General features: G+C 47.0%; 3 protein-coding genes across 3 annotated transcripts; 2 read left to right on the top strand and 1 right to left on the bottom strand.

Annotated features, from left to right (window-relative positions):
- Window positions 1-2,348: 2,348 nt before the first annotated feature.
- hrob (homologous recombination factor with OB-fold) lies at window positions 2,349-6,555 on the bottom strand. The gene is made up of 10 exons (XM_084677602.1): window positions 6,381-6,555; window positions 6,169-6,219; window positions 5,132-6,061; window positions 4,952-5,035; window positions 4,586-4,720; window positions 3,937-4,045; window positions 3,433-3,518; window positions 3,202-3,324; window positions 2,908-3,103; window positions 2,349-2,827 (listed from the first exon to the last, which is right to left on the bottom strand). The coding sequence occupies exons 1-10, from the start codon at window positions 6,393-6,395 to the stop codon at window positions 2,772-2,774; spliced, it is 1,785 nt and encodes a 594-aa protein (XP_084533728.1). The 5' UTR covers window positions 6,396-6,555; the 3' UTR covers window positions 2,349-2,771.
- A 121-nt stretch (window positions 6,556-6,676) lies between these two features.
- On the top strand, window positions 6,677-9,742 carry asb16 (ankyrin repeat and SOCS box containing 16). The gene is made up of 7 exons (XM_084677604.1): window positions 6,677-7,115; window positions 7,353-7,703; window positions 7,782-8,049; window positions 8,542-8,950; window positions 9,017-9,100; window positions 9,193-9,306; window positions 9,416-9,742. Exons 2-7 carry the CDS (start codon window positions 7,367-7,369, stop codon window positions 9,599-9,601), a joined length of 1,398 nt encoding a protein of 465 aa, XP_084533730.1. The 5' UTR covers window positions 6,677-7,115; window positions 7,353-7,366; the 3' UTR covers window positions 9,602-9,742.
- Window positions 9,743-9,854: 112 nt separating this feature from the next.
- On the top strand, window positions 9,855-12,724 carry tmub2 (transmembrane and ubiquitin-like domain containing 2). Its single transcript, XM_084677613.1, has 3 exons — window positions 9,855-10,012; window positions 10,659-11,257; window positions 11,405-12,724. Exons 2-3 carry the CDS (start codon window positions 10,674-10,676, stop codon window positions 11,784-11,786), a joined length of 966 nt encoding a protein of 321 aa, XP_084533739.1. The 5' UTR covers window positions 9,855-10,012; window positions 10,659-10,673; the 3' UTR covers window positions 11,787-12,724.
- The last annotated feature ends 844 nt before the right edge of the window (window positions 12,725-13,568 follow it).

Here is a 13,568-nt window from a genome sequence, read left to right as displayed (position 1 = left end):
AAAAGAGGAAGGAGAACACAAAAAATGAGGGCACAAAGAAAGTGTAAATTAGAGGCACATAGCAGAAGAAAGGCTGCAAATGAGACGAAATGGAAACGTACAGGATCTTAACGTACTTATACAAGTGGAAGAGAGACGGATGGATACATAGTGCGCATCAGCACTCTCAGTCTTAACTTCGTGTTATGCATGTTTGTCACCCACATTATAATAGGCGACGTTATAGTATTGTTTGAGTCGGTGGTCCGGGTCAATATGTTCAAGGTCAAGATTTCAAGAAAACATAAGTATACCAATTTCAACATTGTACTCTATGCTTTGCCAATGTAGACTTGGTCAATGTTTTCAACAACAGACTGTCACAAGTTTTCGCTGTAAAACCGCGAATCGTGACGGCCACATCTGCTGCAGTCACTTTACAATGATGCTTCCCGCGACCTCGTTCAAGCCAACATAAAGAAACAGCTTTTGGTACGTTTCCATCTATCCTGTATTAATTAAGTAGCTTTTTGAAGTAGACTCCCTGTATGCCACTCGAAAAGCCTACAGGATTTTGTGAATAATTTGTTCATCCAGGAAATAGAATGCTTCTTTACATACCGTTGACGTACGCGTCAAATTTAAGTAGTAGGCTATTGCTTATTTCACATAATATCGTCAAGACGCCACCTTGCGGTTCAGTCAAACACATTGTCAAATCTCATCGCACAGCCTATTGAAGCACATTATGTTCTCTCACACACCCGACATACACTTGATCATCACACACACACACACACACACACCATTTTCCCATGCAGCTTTGGGTGTGCTGGTGGTGACACCGGCTCCTTAACCACTTAATTAGGCTAATCTCCCCTTTCCAATTGTAATGAGCGCAGGTTTGCAGGGATTATCAGTAGGCCCTAAAGATAGGCCTACAATAAAAAAAAGATAAGATAAATTATTGTTACTGAATCAAGCGGTAGGCCTACTCATTATAGCCCAAAACGCAAAGCTAGAGTCCACTAATTAGGTATGATTTTACAAATCTTCCAAAACAAAATAGAAGATGGTAGTTTTGTTGTCAGTTCAGGCTCAGTGGTCAACAAACAATGGTGCTATTAGTCATTATCTTCAAGGCAGAATACAGTTACTTACCCTAGTGCTGACTGCAGGACAAAAGTTTATAGCTGTTGTCGCCTCATCCTATTTTGGCCATTTGACTACTCAAACGTTTCATTGGTCAAGAATGTTGCTTAGTTACAAGTGGGCTAGAATTAATACTTTGTACTATATTCCATCTCAGTCACTGTCAACCGGCGATGATAAACCAGCATTCCCTCTCACGGTTTAAGTCCTAGCAACGATGACAGATGCGAGCTGAGAGCTGACATTTTTATCACATGATTAATACAAGCACCCACGATATGCCTGTGGAGGTTGAATAAATAATTACTGCTTCAAAACATCTTAATGGTTCATGAAAAATAATAGAATTTTACTGCAGGAAAATGAGTAAGATAAGTCGGGCATTGAGGACTAAGAGTGGGCAGTGCTAACTCTGAAGCAATATGACTAATAATAATATGCCAACTAAAGTGGAAGGCAAATATAATGTATTGTAAATGGCCTCTTTTTGAACTGAGCTAATTAAATTGACAATTTACATGTTAGCATGTGTTAAAACATTTGCACGTAACAGTAATAGATGTTCAGTGATTCAAACACTAATCACAATCTTAAAATCGCACGTATACGCACTTTCCACCCAAATCACGAATCTATACAGTAACAGTGGATTGTATGGGGAAGCTACTGCCCTCTGTTGGTCATAATATGGATGCATGGATATTAGTATGATGCGTGTACGTCAGAAAGGGTACAGGTAAAGCGTGACAGTGTTGGACAGGGCCCCTGAGCCTTAGGAGACCCAATCTCATCAGTCACCAGTCATACAGACACACAAGGAAGCCTCCAGACAGCTGGAGAAATGCTTAACCCCCCTTCAGGAAGAACGGCTTCACAGAAACAGACGACTGAAAACGCCTAAAGAATCCTTTAAAAGGTTGACATGGTCTGAAAGGCTGGAGACCAAACTGAAGACCCAGCAGTCAGGGAGAGAAATGGAGGGAAGGTGGGAATAGAACGCAACGGCAGACAACCTGTTACAGCTGATTCTCTCCATTCTGTCAACTTTCAAAGGGACATGTCTTTTCACTGTTTATGCAGCCAGTCCAATTAACAGAGAACAATAGTAAGGACAAGCAAAGCATCTCGCCTCATTTGATGTAACATTTCTGTAAATCTAATTGCAACCCACTAAGAGGCAATTAACCCCTCAGAACACAATTCGAAAAACCTCATTTTGAAAGAGAAAAGGTGTTAAAAGATTTAGACTGAATCCTCCATTTAGCTCTAAGTGCAGACATGTTTACTGCGAGTAGACAGCAAACCCTGGATGAGAGAAAATAAGTAGAGAGCTTTATAAAATGATTCAATTTTTTCAACCAACGGTATACTTTTACTGATTATATACAGTACCTATTGACATGGTCACATATATATACACACACACACACACACATTTGTATATTTTGACAAACTCGACACGATTCATTCTTCTCGAATCATTTCTGTACAACACAAATGCATTGAACGGCTAGGGTTTGAAAAGAAAGTATTGGAAATGGTACTCTATGATAGGAAGAGATGTTTTTGTCCAGAACATGAGATCATTGTAAGAAGGGGCATAAGAATGGTGTCTCTTTGGGACGAGGGTTGGGCTGAGGTCAAAGGCTGTAGGATTCCACAGGCAACTCCACTAGAAGATCATCCAGGTCGTCATCTGGGAAGCAGACACAAAGGGTCTATTGGACATTGCTTTTCAGGAAGCGCACACGCACACACACACACACGCACCCTCACCTGCACCCCACGCCTGGTCTGGGTCTTGTAGTGCAGCTCCAACAGCCTCCTGGGAAACCACTTCAGAAACCCTGTTAGAACCAGGTCTGGAGGCCCCACCTTCCTCTTCCTCCTTATCATCGAAGTGCAGCTCCATCTGAGACACAGGGGCTTCTGGGAAGGTGGAGGACCCACCGGACAACAGCAAAACGGGCTCCTAAACGAACAATCCCCCGAAACACCAGTCAACATCACTAACAGTGTTCCGGAGTGACCTTTAACCTCCTCCTGCCCTCTACAGGGTCGTCCTCTCACCAGAAGCAGTGGCGAGCGGCGTGCGGAGCCCATGGCCACACCATCGGGAGGGTAGATCCTCAGCAAGTTATTGGGCGTGACGTTGAGGTAGTGGTTACGATGAGAGGGCGAGAACACGCCCACCTTAACATCGGAGAGAGTAAACACAGAGCGCGGCGTCACATCGGCCGTTCCGTGACGTCACTTACCTGGCACGCGCATCACATCCTGTCCGTCACTGGTCCATCCTACCTGTTTGAGAAGCAGCACGGCTCCCGCCCTCAGCTCCCCCAGTCTGTCCTCGAGTAGACGCCTGTGCACCGTGCCCTGGATCTCCCCTGTGGGCGTACACACAGCCACACCACCACCACCTCAACAGCCAGCTCGCCACTCACCAGCCAGTCACCCTAATAATCATAAACTTCACATATCCCGCCAACATGAATGCGATTGAAGAGGAGGAAAACTCCCCCGTGATCATTGAAATATGCTGCTGCCATTTACCAGCCTGGTCTAGTGTGTCTAAGCAGCCTATGATTGTGTTGGAGTGCTTGGCTTTATTCGAGCAGTTTGAGTCACTGTTTTAGCACAATAAGCACAGAGAGACGTGAAGAGAAAGGTAGAGGGACTGGAGAGCAACAGGAGTAGAAACAGAGGGAGGAGAAGGAGGAGGAAAGACAGAGGCCCACAGGAACCTAGAACAGACCAGATGTCTTCCACTGGCCTGATGTGCTCACAGTGTGTGTGTGTGTGTACCTGTGGGGTCCCTGAACACTGCCTTGGCATCAGCGTGTGTGTGGATGATGCTCTTCAGTACTACAGCCATGTTAGGGACCTTGTTCTGGGCCAGCTGTTTCAGTGCAGCCTGAACACAAAGGGAGGGGAGAGATGAAGGTAGAGAGGACTGGCAGAGGACTCTGGCAATTATCAACCTGTCAGTTACTACATACACAAACACACACGTGGAGATCAATGATTCATGCAAACTACATCATTAGTAGGAGGCACATTAACACTAGGGGGAAAAAACAGAACCACCATTATAGTGATTGATGAGTGATCTCATTGAAGATAATAACTATCACCACATCAAGCTTGGGGCTCCCATTTGTTATGATTATGTTGATAGAGACCTGTTGTGGAGACCAGCTCCATAGTAACGGAAAAACAAGATTCCCTGAATACAAACGTAGACTTAGAAGAGCGTATTATGCAAGCAATGTTGCACATCTATGCCCTATTTACTCTGCTAATGACACTGTATAGTGCAAACACACGTAACATGGGACTGCTAATGATGCAGTTACCGTTAATGGTACGAGGTGAGCGGTGAGAGAGTCTATTGACCCACTGAAGGTATAATAATCAAAAAAAAAAGTGAATTTGCTCAGTGATGGCCACCGACCTTGCGTAGCACCATGACAACACTGTAGGAGTGGAGGAAACAGGACGGGTTCCTTTCATCCAATCCCATCTCGGCCTTCATTGCCGCCCAGGGGCCTCCGGTGCAGTCGTCTTCCTCGCACTGCGAGCTGGGAACCTGGGCCGTCACAAACACACTCTGGGAGATTGACTTGTGTCTTTTAAACATCAGTACAACCACACACGACATACCTCAAGGAACACACACATCGAATGTAAAAAAATCACATCAACTGCTGTTGAAACCCATGGCCACAAACATTAAGAATAACTAGACGAAGACTATGAGGATGTAACATGAGCTTCTGCTTTGATATAAGCTGTTACACAGTGGTGAGTCTTTTCCTACCTGGCTGGGGAGTCTGGCCACAGCACCATGAGCAGGAGTCTGGGGGAGGGCCACAACTATGTCATCCAGCCTCTGGCCTTGGGGCTGCAGTGGGACACAAACACACAAAATCATGTTCAGGATGCTACAACAACTCAGCACATGGACGTGCGGACCAGATGGGGGGGGGGGGGGACCCACCTGCTGGGGCAGGAGGCCGGCGGGGCCAGGGAAGCGGCGGGTCTTGGGCCGGGCGTGGTCAGAGCGAGGCCTCCTGGGGGTTCTGTTGGAGGCCGACACCAGCTGGACCAGGTGGTTGGTGAGGACTGGGGTGTGCAGTGAGCGGGGGGAGGGCATGGGTCCACCACACCTCACGGAAAGGGCGGGGGATATGGCGTCAAACAGGCTCTGGCCGTGAGCGGCAGGGGAGGCTGTGGGTCGGTGTAGCTGCTGTAGTCCTCGGGGTGGTCTAGGGGTCACAGGCCTGGGGAAGTGACTGGAGAAGGGGGGAGCCCCAGGGACCGTGCCAGGGCTCTGGGCTGGAGCTGAGCAGACAGGACGACCAGAAGAGAGGGAAGGGACAAGGGTGGAGGACCTGAGGGGCGGATTATTATTCGGAAGGCCAAATGTTTGGTTAGAGGTACTGAATCCTCTGAGCCCCACACTGGTCAGAGTTTGAACCCCATCACAGGCTGAGGGACACAGCCTTTTGGCTGAGTAGACAGTCTTATCTCTGGCTATTGCTGATGCTGGGCCTGTGAACACCTGTTTGACCTGGGCTTCTTGACCCAACTGTGGATCAGTTTCATCTAGCTCTGCCAGGTCGAGATCCCAATCATCAAATTCATCCTGAGGCAAGGGAGCCACTCCTGTCCCCAGGTGATTTGGCTGAGATTGACCCTGGCATGGTACAGAATCTGCAGATTTATCTTTATCTGTTTGCTTTGAACCAGGTGTGGAAAGCTGTCTTAAAGCCACAGAACCCTGTCCTGTCTGCAGGTTCCTCAGGGAAAGTGAGCCTTCAGTCTGTAACTGACAGGTGGCTTTGTGGTCGTCAGGATGCCCAGTGTCTGAAGCCGCGTTGGCAGGCGCAGAAACGGAAGGAACAGTCCAGTCTGCCTCAAGTAGATCCTAAAGAATGCAAACATTTAACAGACAACAGTAAAATTGCAGGTGTTGTTGGCACACGTCAACAATCCTAATTAACTAAATGAGATTCAGGTGGTTCTCAAATTCACCTCATCATCGAAGTCCTCGCCTACATCAAAAAGTCCATTAAACTTGCAGGTCTGCAGTCACGAAAGAAAGATGAAAACAATGAACAAGAGCAATCATTTATTTACAACGCTAGCTACGTGGTACTGCTAATTCTGATAGTTGACTCATTTTACAAACTAGCTAACACGCTATCATGAAAATGCTACACAACCCTGAAAATACACGCCCTTACCATGATCGCAGTCATGGGATCTTGCGAAAGAAATCTATAAGGCCATGGGTTATGTCATTTGGAATATAGTGTAACCATCTTGTTTTGGCCCTTGCACTCTGTGACAAAGTTAGTGAAGGGGGTGGCTAACTTTAACTGTTACTTCGACTTTGCTCGCTAACTAAACTTGCTCGTATTCCGGTCAGTGTTGGCGCCGCCACGTTTAAGAAGAACGTGCCTACGTCAGCAATGTTTACATCCGTTCTGCCGAGAAAGCGTGCAGTGCTTCTCGACCCTGGTCCTACCTGCCCTGCATGTATTAGATGTTTCCCTGCTCCAACACACCTGATTCAAATGGATATGTCTTTATGTATCTCAGCAGAAGCTTAGTAACGACCATTCATTTTATTCAGGTGTGTTGGAGCAGGGAAACATCTAAAACAAGCAGGGCAGGGGGTCCCTGAGGACCAGGGTTGAGAAGTAAGTTTCTGCAACAAGGTTGCCACCTGTAGAGCGCGGTGGGTACTACAGTGTCAAGGTGTCTGCTTGCACTGTGTTTGGGCTATTTTTAACAAGCTCTAGGCTTCAGTTGTACCAGACAACAGCATTTCGGGACTGTACGTTTCCAGGACGGACATTTGGACGCTTGAGAAATTAAGAAAGTTAATGCGCACACATTCAAGCACCTAGCAAGCAACTAGGTGTACAATTTAGACTTTCAACCTTCAGTACCCACGTAAATACCAGCATTTCATGGTGAGTTTAATGGCCTATTTTAATTGGTACAAGTAGTTATTTAGAGACTGTGGAAATGTTGTTTGGAAGCTAAGAGTGACCTTTTGATGTCAGAGTGCTGTACACTTTGATTCAGTGCTCCGTCCTTATCTAATTTTGTGGAATTGGCTTAGATTTCACCTTAGTCAAACCTCATTATGAATATCTGTCAGTATTACTCTGTTAGTAATTGACTTTCTATCGGTGATTTGTCCCCAGCTTTAGATGCCGCCATGGCCAGGGAAACATTTGCATTTTCCTCTGCCTCCCTGCGCTCCCTGAGGGTGGAGCAAGAGTTCCAGGACTGGGAGGACACACGACGGGCATTGGCTCACAGGAGGGCGATGACCAGGGCACCTGTATCCCGGCCCCCCAGGCCCCCTCCCAGACAGCAGCGTCTCCAGGAAGTCCGGGCCCCCCCACCCCCTGCCCGTTGCCGTGATACGGCCGTCCACAACACCTTCATGTGTGGGGACATGAAGGGAGTGCATGCCGTTCTGAAGGATCCCACCATGATCAACGCGCTGATGGAGACCGTGCACGAGGAGATGGTGTGGGCGCCTGAGATGGGTACGTATGGGAACCCCCACATCCGTACGAGCATTATACCCAGATCGACAAACCATAACGTCACGCCCCGCGTTGCAGGCATGTGGACCCTGAGCTCCAAGACGAAACAGACGTCGGCCTTGCGCTTGGCTGCCAGCAGGGGGCATTACGGCTGCGTGGAGGAGCTGCTGTTCCGTGGGGCGGAGGTGGATGCCGATCCCGGTGGCAGCGCTGCCCTTCACGATGCCTGTGTAGGAGGGCATGCGGTCTGTGTACAGCTGCTTCTCTCCCATGGAGCAAACCCTGATCTGTTGTCTGCTGAGGGCAGCGCACCCCTCCACCTCTGCACCTCTGCCCAGTCATTCCAGTGAGCGACAACTACATATTAGAATGGCACCCTTACATCCTTTCGACACACAGCATATATCAAAGATAAACGTTCTATAAAAATGTAGTACGTAACTGGTCCCTGATGCACAAGCAGCGCGTGGCTCTACAGGAGATATTACGCATCGTGTCTTCTGCTTTGGAGCCAAAGCTAGAGTCTCAAGCATCCCTAAAAGCTGTTTGTGACCACGCATGTAATAGAGCCAAGCGGAAAAACACTGTATTTCAATTCAGTGGGCGGTGACTGGTCAGGTCATTTACATTTAGTCATTTAGCAGACGCTCTTATCCAGAGCGACTGACAGTAAGTACAGGGACATTCCCCCCGAAGCAAGTAGGGTGAAGTGCCTTGCCCAAGGACACAGCGTCATTTTGCACGGCTGGGAATCAAACTGGCAACCTTCAGATTACTAGCCCGACTCCCTCACCGCTCAGCCATCTGACTCCCTCATTGTGTCTCTGTTCACTCGTAGATGTGCCGAGCTGCTGTTAACAGGAGGGGCAGAGGTGAACGTGTCCACGGCCGAGTCGAAGCTCACACCCCTGCACGTGGCAGCCCGGCGGGGCCTGGAGGAGCATGTGGAGCTCCTCCTGACCTATGGGGCAGACGTGCTGGCCAGGAACCGCGAGGGAGAGACGGCGCTGAACGCAGCCTGCTCTGGGGCCGAGAGGCCCGCTGAGGCGGGCCGCTACCTCCGCGTGGTCCAGATGCTTCTGGAAGCTGGCGCCGACCCTCGCACAGCAGGAAGGAAGCGGCACACCCCCCTGCACAACGCCTGTGGCAACTGCAACCACCGCATTGCGGACATTCTCCTGCAGCACGGGGCTGTTGCTGAAGTAGAGAACTGCGCAGGCTACACGCCCATGGACTGCCTGCTGCAGGTGGGTGTGATGACGTGAAGAAAGTTTTTGAACAGAATCACATTCTAGTGCTTTCCCCTGTTTCAGGTTGTGGAGGACTATCCAGACCAGCAGCCTGAGGCAATACTCCGTTCCCTCCTAAACCATGGGGCTCAACATGCTTCTCCCAAGGTAGAGCACAGTACCAGGCGTAAGGCACGCTCTATTCCCTGCCGTGATTCTGAAGCTGTACTCAGCTATACGATTGCTGTCCTTCCCCATAGATGCTGAAGCTCTGTGTCCTCTCTCCGGCCACGTTGGAGGTCATGCTCAATTCTTACGCTGTCGTCCCTGCCTGTGAAGAGTGGATGGGCTCCCTCCCTGTTGAGATCCATAAGGTTGGCCTCGCATATTGTGAGGTTTTGGCACAATACTTTCCTCTCCTTCATCAGGTCAACCGTCTGATAGTATACGTTAGTCTATACTTTTATTGTTTGCTTACTCCAGGAGCACCAGTCATTCTTTGACTCTGTGAAGCAGATGAGCGGGAATCCTCGGTCCCTGCAGCACCTGTGCCGCTGTGCCCTCCGTCAGTACCTGGGAGTTTCATGCTACTCAGCTATCAATACATTAGACATTCCTAGCTCTGTGAAGGACTACCTACTGCTTCACAATAGTGGTGAGCTCCGCTGAAAACAGTGAAGCCCATGGGATAGCCTTTCGGATAGTCGTGTAGAAGTGAAGAGGATTGGCCAGTACTGTCACAACAGGGCATGTTGTTTGGCTGGGGCTTGTGTGTTTTCTGAATTTACCAATAAACTTTATGTTACAGTTTCTTTGTCTGACATTGTGTGAGAACAAAGAGTATGGACAAGTAGGTATGACGTTTAAAATTAGTTGCTTTTTTGACTTGATGGAGGTCAATCAACAGTGCTTTGACTTTCCACTCTTAACGTTCAGATTAGTACGTTCCAAGCCTACGTAAAGTTGACGTAAGAACGGCTGTGTTTATGTGGCCCCGTGGTCGGAGGTTTTTCATACTTTGGGCTGTGGCTACATAAGCACGGTTGTTTGTTTTCCAACATGGTTTGATCACATTGCCAGGTAAGTAAACACATATAACATGTTGTCAAAATTACAGAATATATAACACACTTTGCATGCGCATTATTTTGCGTCATTTGGCAATGTAGCTCGCGTACACACTAGCACAATGATGGCTAGCTAGCAAGCTAATCTAGCTAGCTAGCTAAATAGACGAAGCTGGCAAAGGTCGTTCATGTTTTTAGGCTAGCGTACAGTAGCAAGCTAACTAGATTTCAACGTCTACGATCTCAAAAAGGGACGTTGTATCCTTGTACAATGTCCAAAAATACCCTCCACAGTTTTACCCAATTATATAAACAAGGACTGATTTCTCACTAGGTAGTGTTCAAAACATCAGTGACACACAACAACTCTTCTTAGCTTAATACTTTAAGTTAGATAGCTAGGAGGGCAAGTTAGTCCACACCATATTGTTAAAGTAATCAGTAATCCTTTATATAGCCTAGCCCACGTTAGCTAAGCTACCTCGTTAAAGCCAGCTAATATATATTAGTGTTTGCTAATTCGTGCAAGCCTGCCAGACCTAGTTAGCTTGAGCACACAACATCCAAGGACTAGATTGCATTGACTGCAAGGGCCTGTTGTAACTGGTTCATGTAACATTCTTACCCTATGCACTTGAATACTTCTCCGTTTCTCACAGGTCTTGAAGACAGTGATGGCGGTGTGTGCACTGACCATGTTGGATGGGATGGGTGATGAGGTGACAGCCGTCGGCGGCGTCTTGTTCCTGGTCTTGGCCCTGGTCTTGGCTTGGCTCTCCACGCATGTGGCTGACCGAGGGGATCACATCCTGGGCACCATCCTCACCGTTGGGGCTCACGCATCCCTGATTGGGCTTGGGGGCCATGAAAGTTACGGCGGTGGACCTCCCAGTGTAGACACAGCGGAGCAGCAAACGCCTCAGAACTCCCAGGAGAACAAGCCAGAGGAAGGCCAGCCGGGGTCGGACAGGGCCGACGGCGAGGGGACAGGGGAGGGGACTGCAGGAGCCGGTGCTGACCTGCTCTTGAACATACAGAGTAAGAAACCTCATAGATACCCTTCTGAGGAGGAGGAGGAGGAGGAGGACGAGGACGATTATGAAGAGGAGGAGGAGGAGACCGATGAAGAGGGAGATAAAGTCCTGAAACTGAGCCCTATGATATCCACTGCCTGCATTGCTGTACGTTTGAAGTTCCTAAATGACACGGAGGAGATAGCAGTCCTGAAGCCACAGGATACAGTAGGTCTACTGAAGAGGTTCGTAAGCCCTGAAGAGAACCATAGAACTCTTACATGGGTCTTTTGTTTCCATATTTGTTTAGTCATGCACCAAGGAACACGTGGCTGTGTGTATTCATAACAACATTTTACATTTCTGTATTATTATTTTTTTCTTCCTTCCAGCAAATACTTCTCTGGTCGGGAGCGTCAGATCAAGTTGATCTACCAAGGCCAGCTGCTCCAGGATCCCAGACGGACCCTCCTGTCCCTCAACATCACAGATAAAAGTGTGATCCACTGCCACGTCTCCCAGGTGCTCAGGGACCCCAGCCCCGAGGAGGCAGCCCTCTCCGGGGCAGGAGCCGGCGTCGGCGGGGGCATCAGAGCTACAGGTGTGGCACTGAGCACCAGTAGTCTGGTGGTGCCTGTGTTTGTGGTGATGCTGGCTGTAGTGTGGTACTTCCGTATCAACTACAGGCAGTTCTTCACTGCCCCAGCTACCATTTCCCTGGTGGGAGTCACTGTGTTCTTCAGCTTTCTGATCTTTGGGATGCACAGCCGTTGAAAGGATGAGGAGCATCATTAAAGGATGGGGTTGATTGTGGACTGGATGGAGTTACAGTAGGTGGTGGATAGCAAGGGACCAAACAAAGACACGGGAGGCCTTGGAACTAATGCCACACGGCGGACTGGGATCCCTTGCGTAGGGTGTACCAGTGTCTCTGCATGCACCTGGAAACAGCATTTTATTAACTATTATACAATGTGCAAAGTATCAAATAATTCTGTGTTAGTTTATATTTGAGGAATTTGAACAGGGCTGTGATTAGCTTCTCAGAAAAAGAGTGAATAATATGTGTCAACAGGGTAGATTAGAATAATTCTCATACCGGTAGACTAGATTTGTTGCATTATGTCACTAATTGTTTCTGGTCAGTTGGTTTTCGCACAATCTTCTAGATTATCAAAGAATAATGCTTTATTGTGGAACATGGACACATTATTTCATACGCTTTATCATAGTGTGTATTGAAGTGGAGAAAAAAAATCTTAAATTAATATTTGAATTTCTGGAATATCTCATAAACCATTCACTGTGTGCTGGTTGTCTCTGTTCCATTTTTAGTTCTGTGGTGAAGAGAAGGTGTTCTCTGTTACTACGGTATTTGTTGCCTAGACTGCAACAACTGCCTTACTTCCAAGGCAGATATTTTCTATGGGTACATGTGGCTGGAATCACAATGCTAAAGTTATCTTGATTTGGGAAACATGCTGCAATGGCTGATCATTGAAATACTCAACATACATTTGTTTTTGAACAGAACTATGTACATATAATGTATTTACTGTATATAAAATCTTAGAAAAAATCGAATGAAGAATCTGGCACTTGAAGAATCATTAGGGGATTATCCCATATCAGACTGAAACAGTCTTTAGAGGTCTCTCTACCCCCTCTCTCCCCCACTTCAGTGCTAACTGAATAAAGCTTTTCAAAATGAGGCTACTTGTTTGCTCGCTTGGTGTAGCCACAAAACATTCTTTTGACAGTTCCCAGAATGACATGGTTTAATTCTGACAAATAAGACAACCCCTTTACACAAGGAACTGTAAGATAAAGAAAATAGTGTATCATAATTCTTACTGTATACAATAAACATATTTTCACATGCACATATACACGTGCACGTGTATGAAAAAATATTTTTGCTTGTGAAAATTCACTTTGTATCTCGTCCTTTGTCCGCACTCAAGAGACACACATTTACATATATGTACAGATAATCGTGTAACACCCTTTCTCTACCCTGTTTGTAAAGCGTTATGAGCTGTATCTGAAGGAAATTACATTTATAATACATGTTATGCTCATTATTGTAGAGAGCAGCTGGAACTACGTTGAATAAAAACAGGAAGCATTGGTAATAGTTGCGCAATTTTTTTCCAATATTTGAAAGTATTTTGTATACGATCGACTAATCAGCTAGAATAAACAACTTGCACAATGGATGTAAGGTTACCAATTCTGATATATGCCACCTGCCAGTGCTGTTGAAAGTGTATATGAAAGCGCTTACGACTATGACAACCAAATGCATACACCCTGAACACAAGATGATCACTTCAGATGCAAGTCATGCTAGTCAAGTCAAGCAAGGCTTCTTTACAGAGGCTCATGTAAAGCAGATAGATCAGTGAGAACTCGTTGAAGGCAGGCATTTAGGGTATTAAGTTCAAGTTTTGTCATACAGGATACTATGTGAGCACAGAATGTTCTGTGAGTAGTGCCCTACCACCTATCATAGATAAGTATTATGTCTTATATAGGAAAGGAAATAAATAGATG

This window comes from Hypomesus nipponensis, chromosome 17 (genome assembly GCF_054491055.1).
Source record: "Hypomesus nipponensis isolate SF chromosome 17, ASM5449105v1, whole genome shotgun sequence".
Taxonomy (NCBI): domain Eukaryota; kingdom Metazoa; phylum Chordata; class Actinopteri; order Osmeriformes; family Osmeridae; genus Hypomesus; species Hypomesus nipponensis.
The sequence above is the reverse complement of the archived record's forward strand: the minus strand, read 5'-3'. Positions and strand labels throughout refer to the sequence as shown.

What these genes read in the sequence shown, in the direction of transcription:
- hrob (XM_084677602.1), bottom strand. An exon ending in CCGGCCTCCTGCCCCAGCAG is followed by an intron (nt 5,036 to 5,131) that starts GTGGGTCCCCCC and finishes GTCCCACTGCAG; the next exon opens with CCCCAAGGCCAGAGGCTGGA. An exon ending in TTGTCATGGTGCTACGCAAG is followed by an intron (nt 4,046 to 4,585) that starts GTCGGTGGCCAT and finishes CTTTGTGTTCAG; the next exon opens with GCTGCACTGAAACAGCTGGC.
- asb16 (XM_084677604.1), top strand. Translation starts at nt 7,367, where the DNA reads ATGGCCAGGGAAACATTTGCATTTTCCTCTGCCTCCCTGCGCTCCCTG. An exon ending in GGTGTGGGCGCCTGAGATGG is followed by an intron (nt 7,704 to 7,781) that starts GTACGTATGGGA and finishes CCCGCGTTGCAG; the next exon opens with GCATGTGGACCCTGAGCTCC. An exon ending in ACCTCTGCCCAGTCATTCCA is followed by an intron (nt 8,050 to 8,541) that starts GTGAGCGACAAC and finishes GTTCACTCGTAG; the next exon opens with ATGTGCCGAGCTGCTGTTAA.
- tmub2 (XM_084677613.1), top strand. Translation starts at nt 10,674, where the DNA reads ATGGCGGTGTGTGCACTGACCATGTTGGATGGGATGGGTGATGAGGTG. An exon ending in ACAGTAGGTCTACTGAAGAG is followed by an intron (nt 11,258 to 11,404) that starts GTTCGTAAGCCC and finishes TCTTCCTTCCAG; the next exon opens with CAAATACTTCTCTGGTCGGG.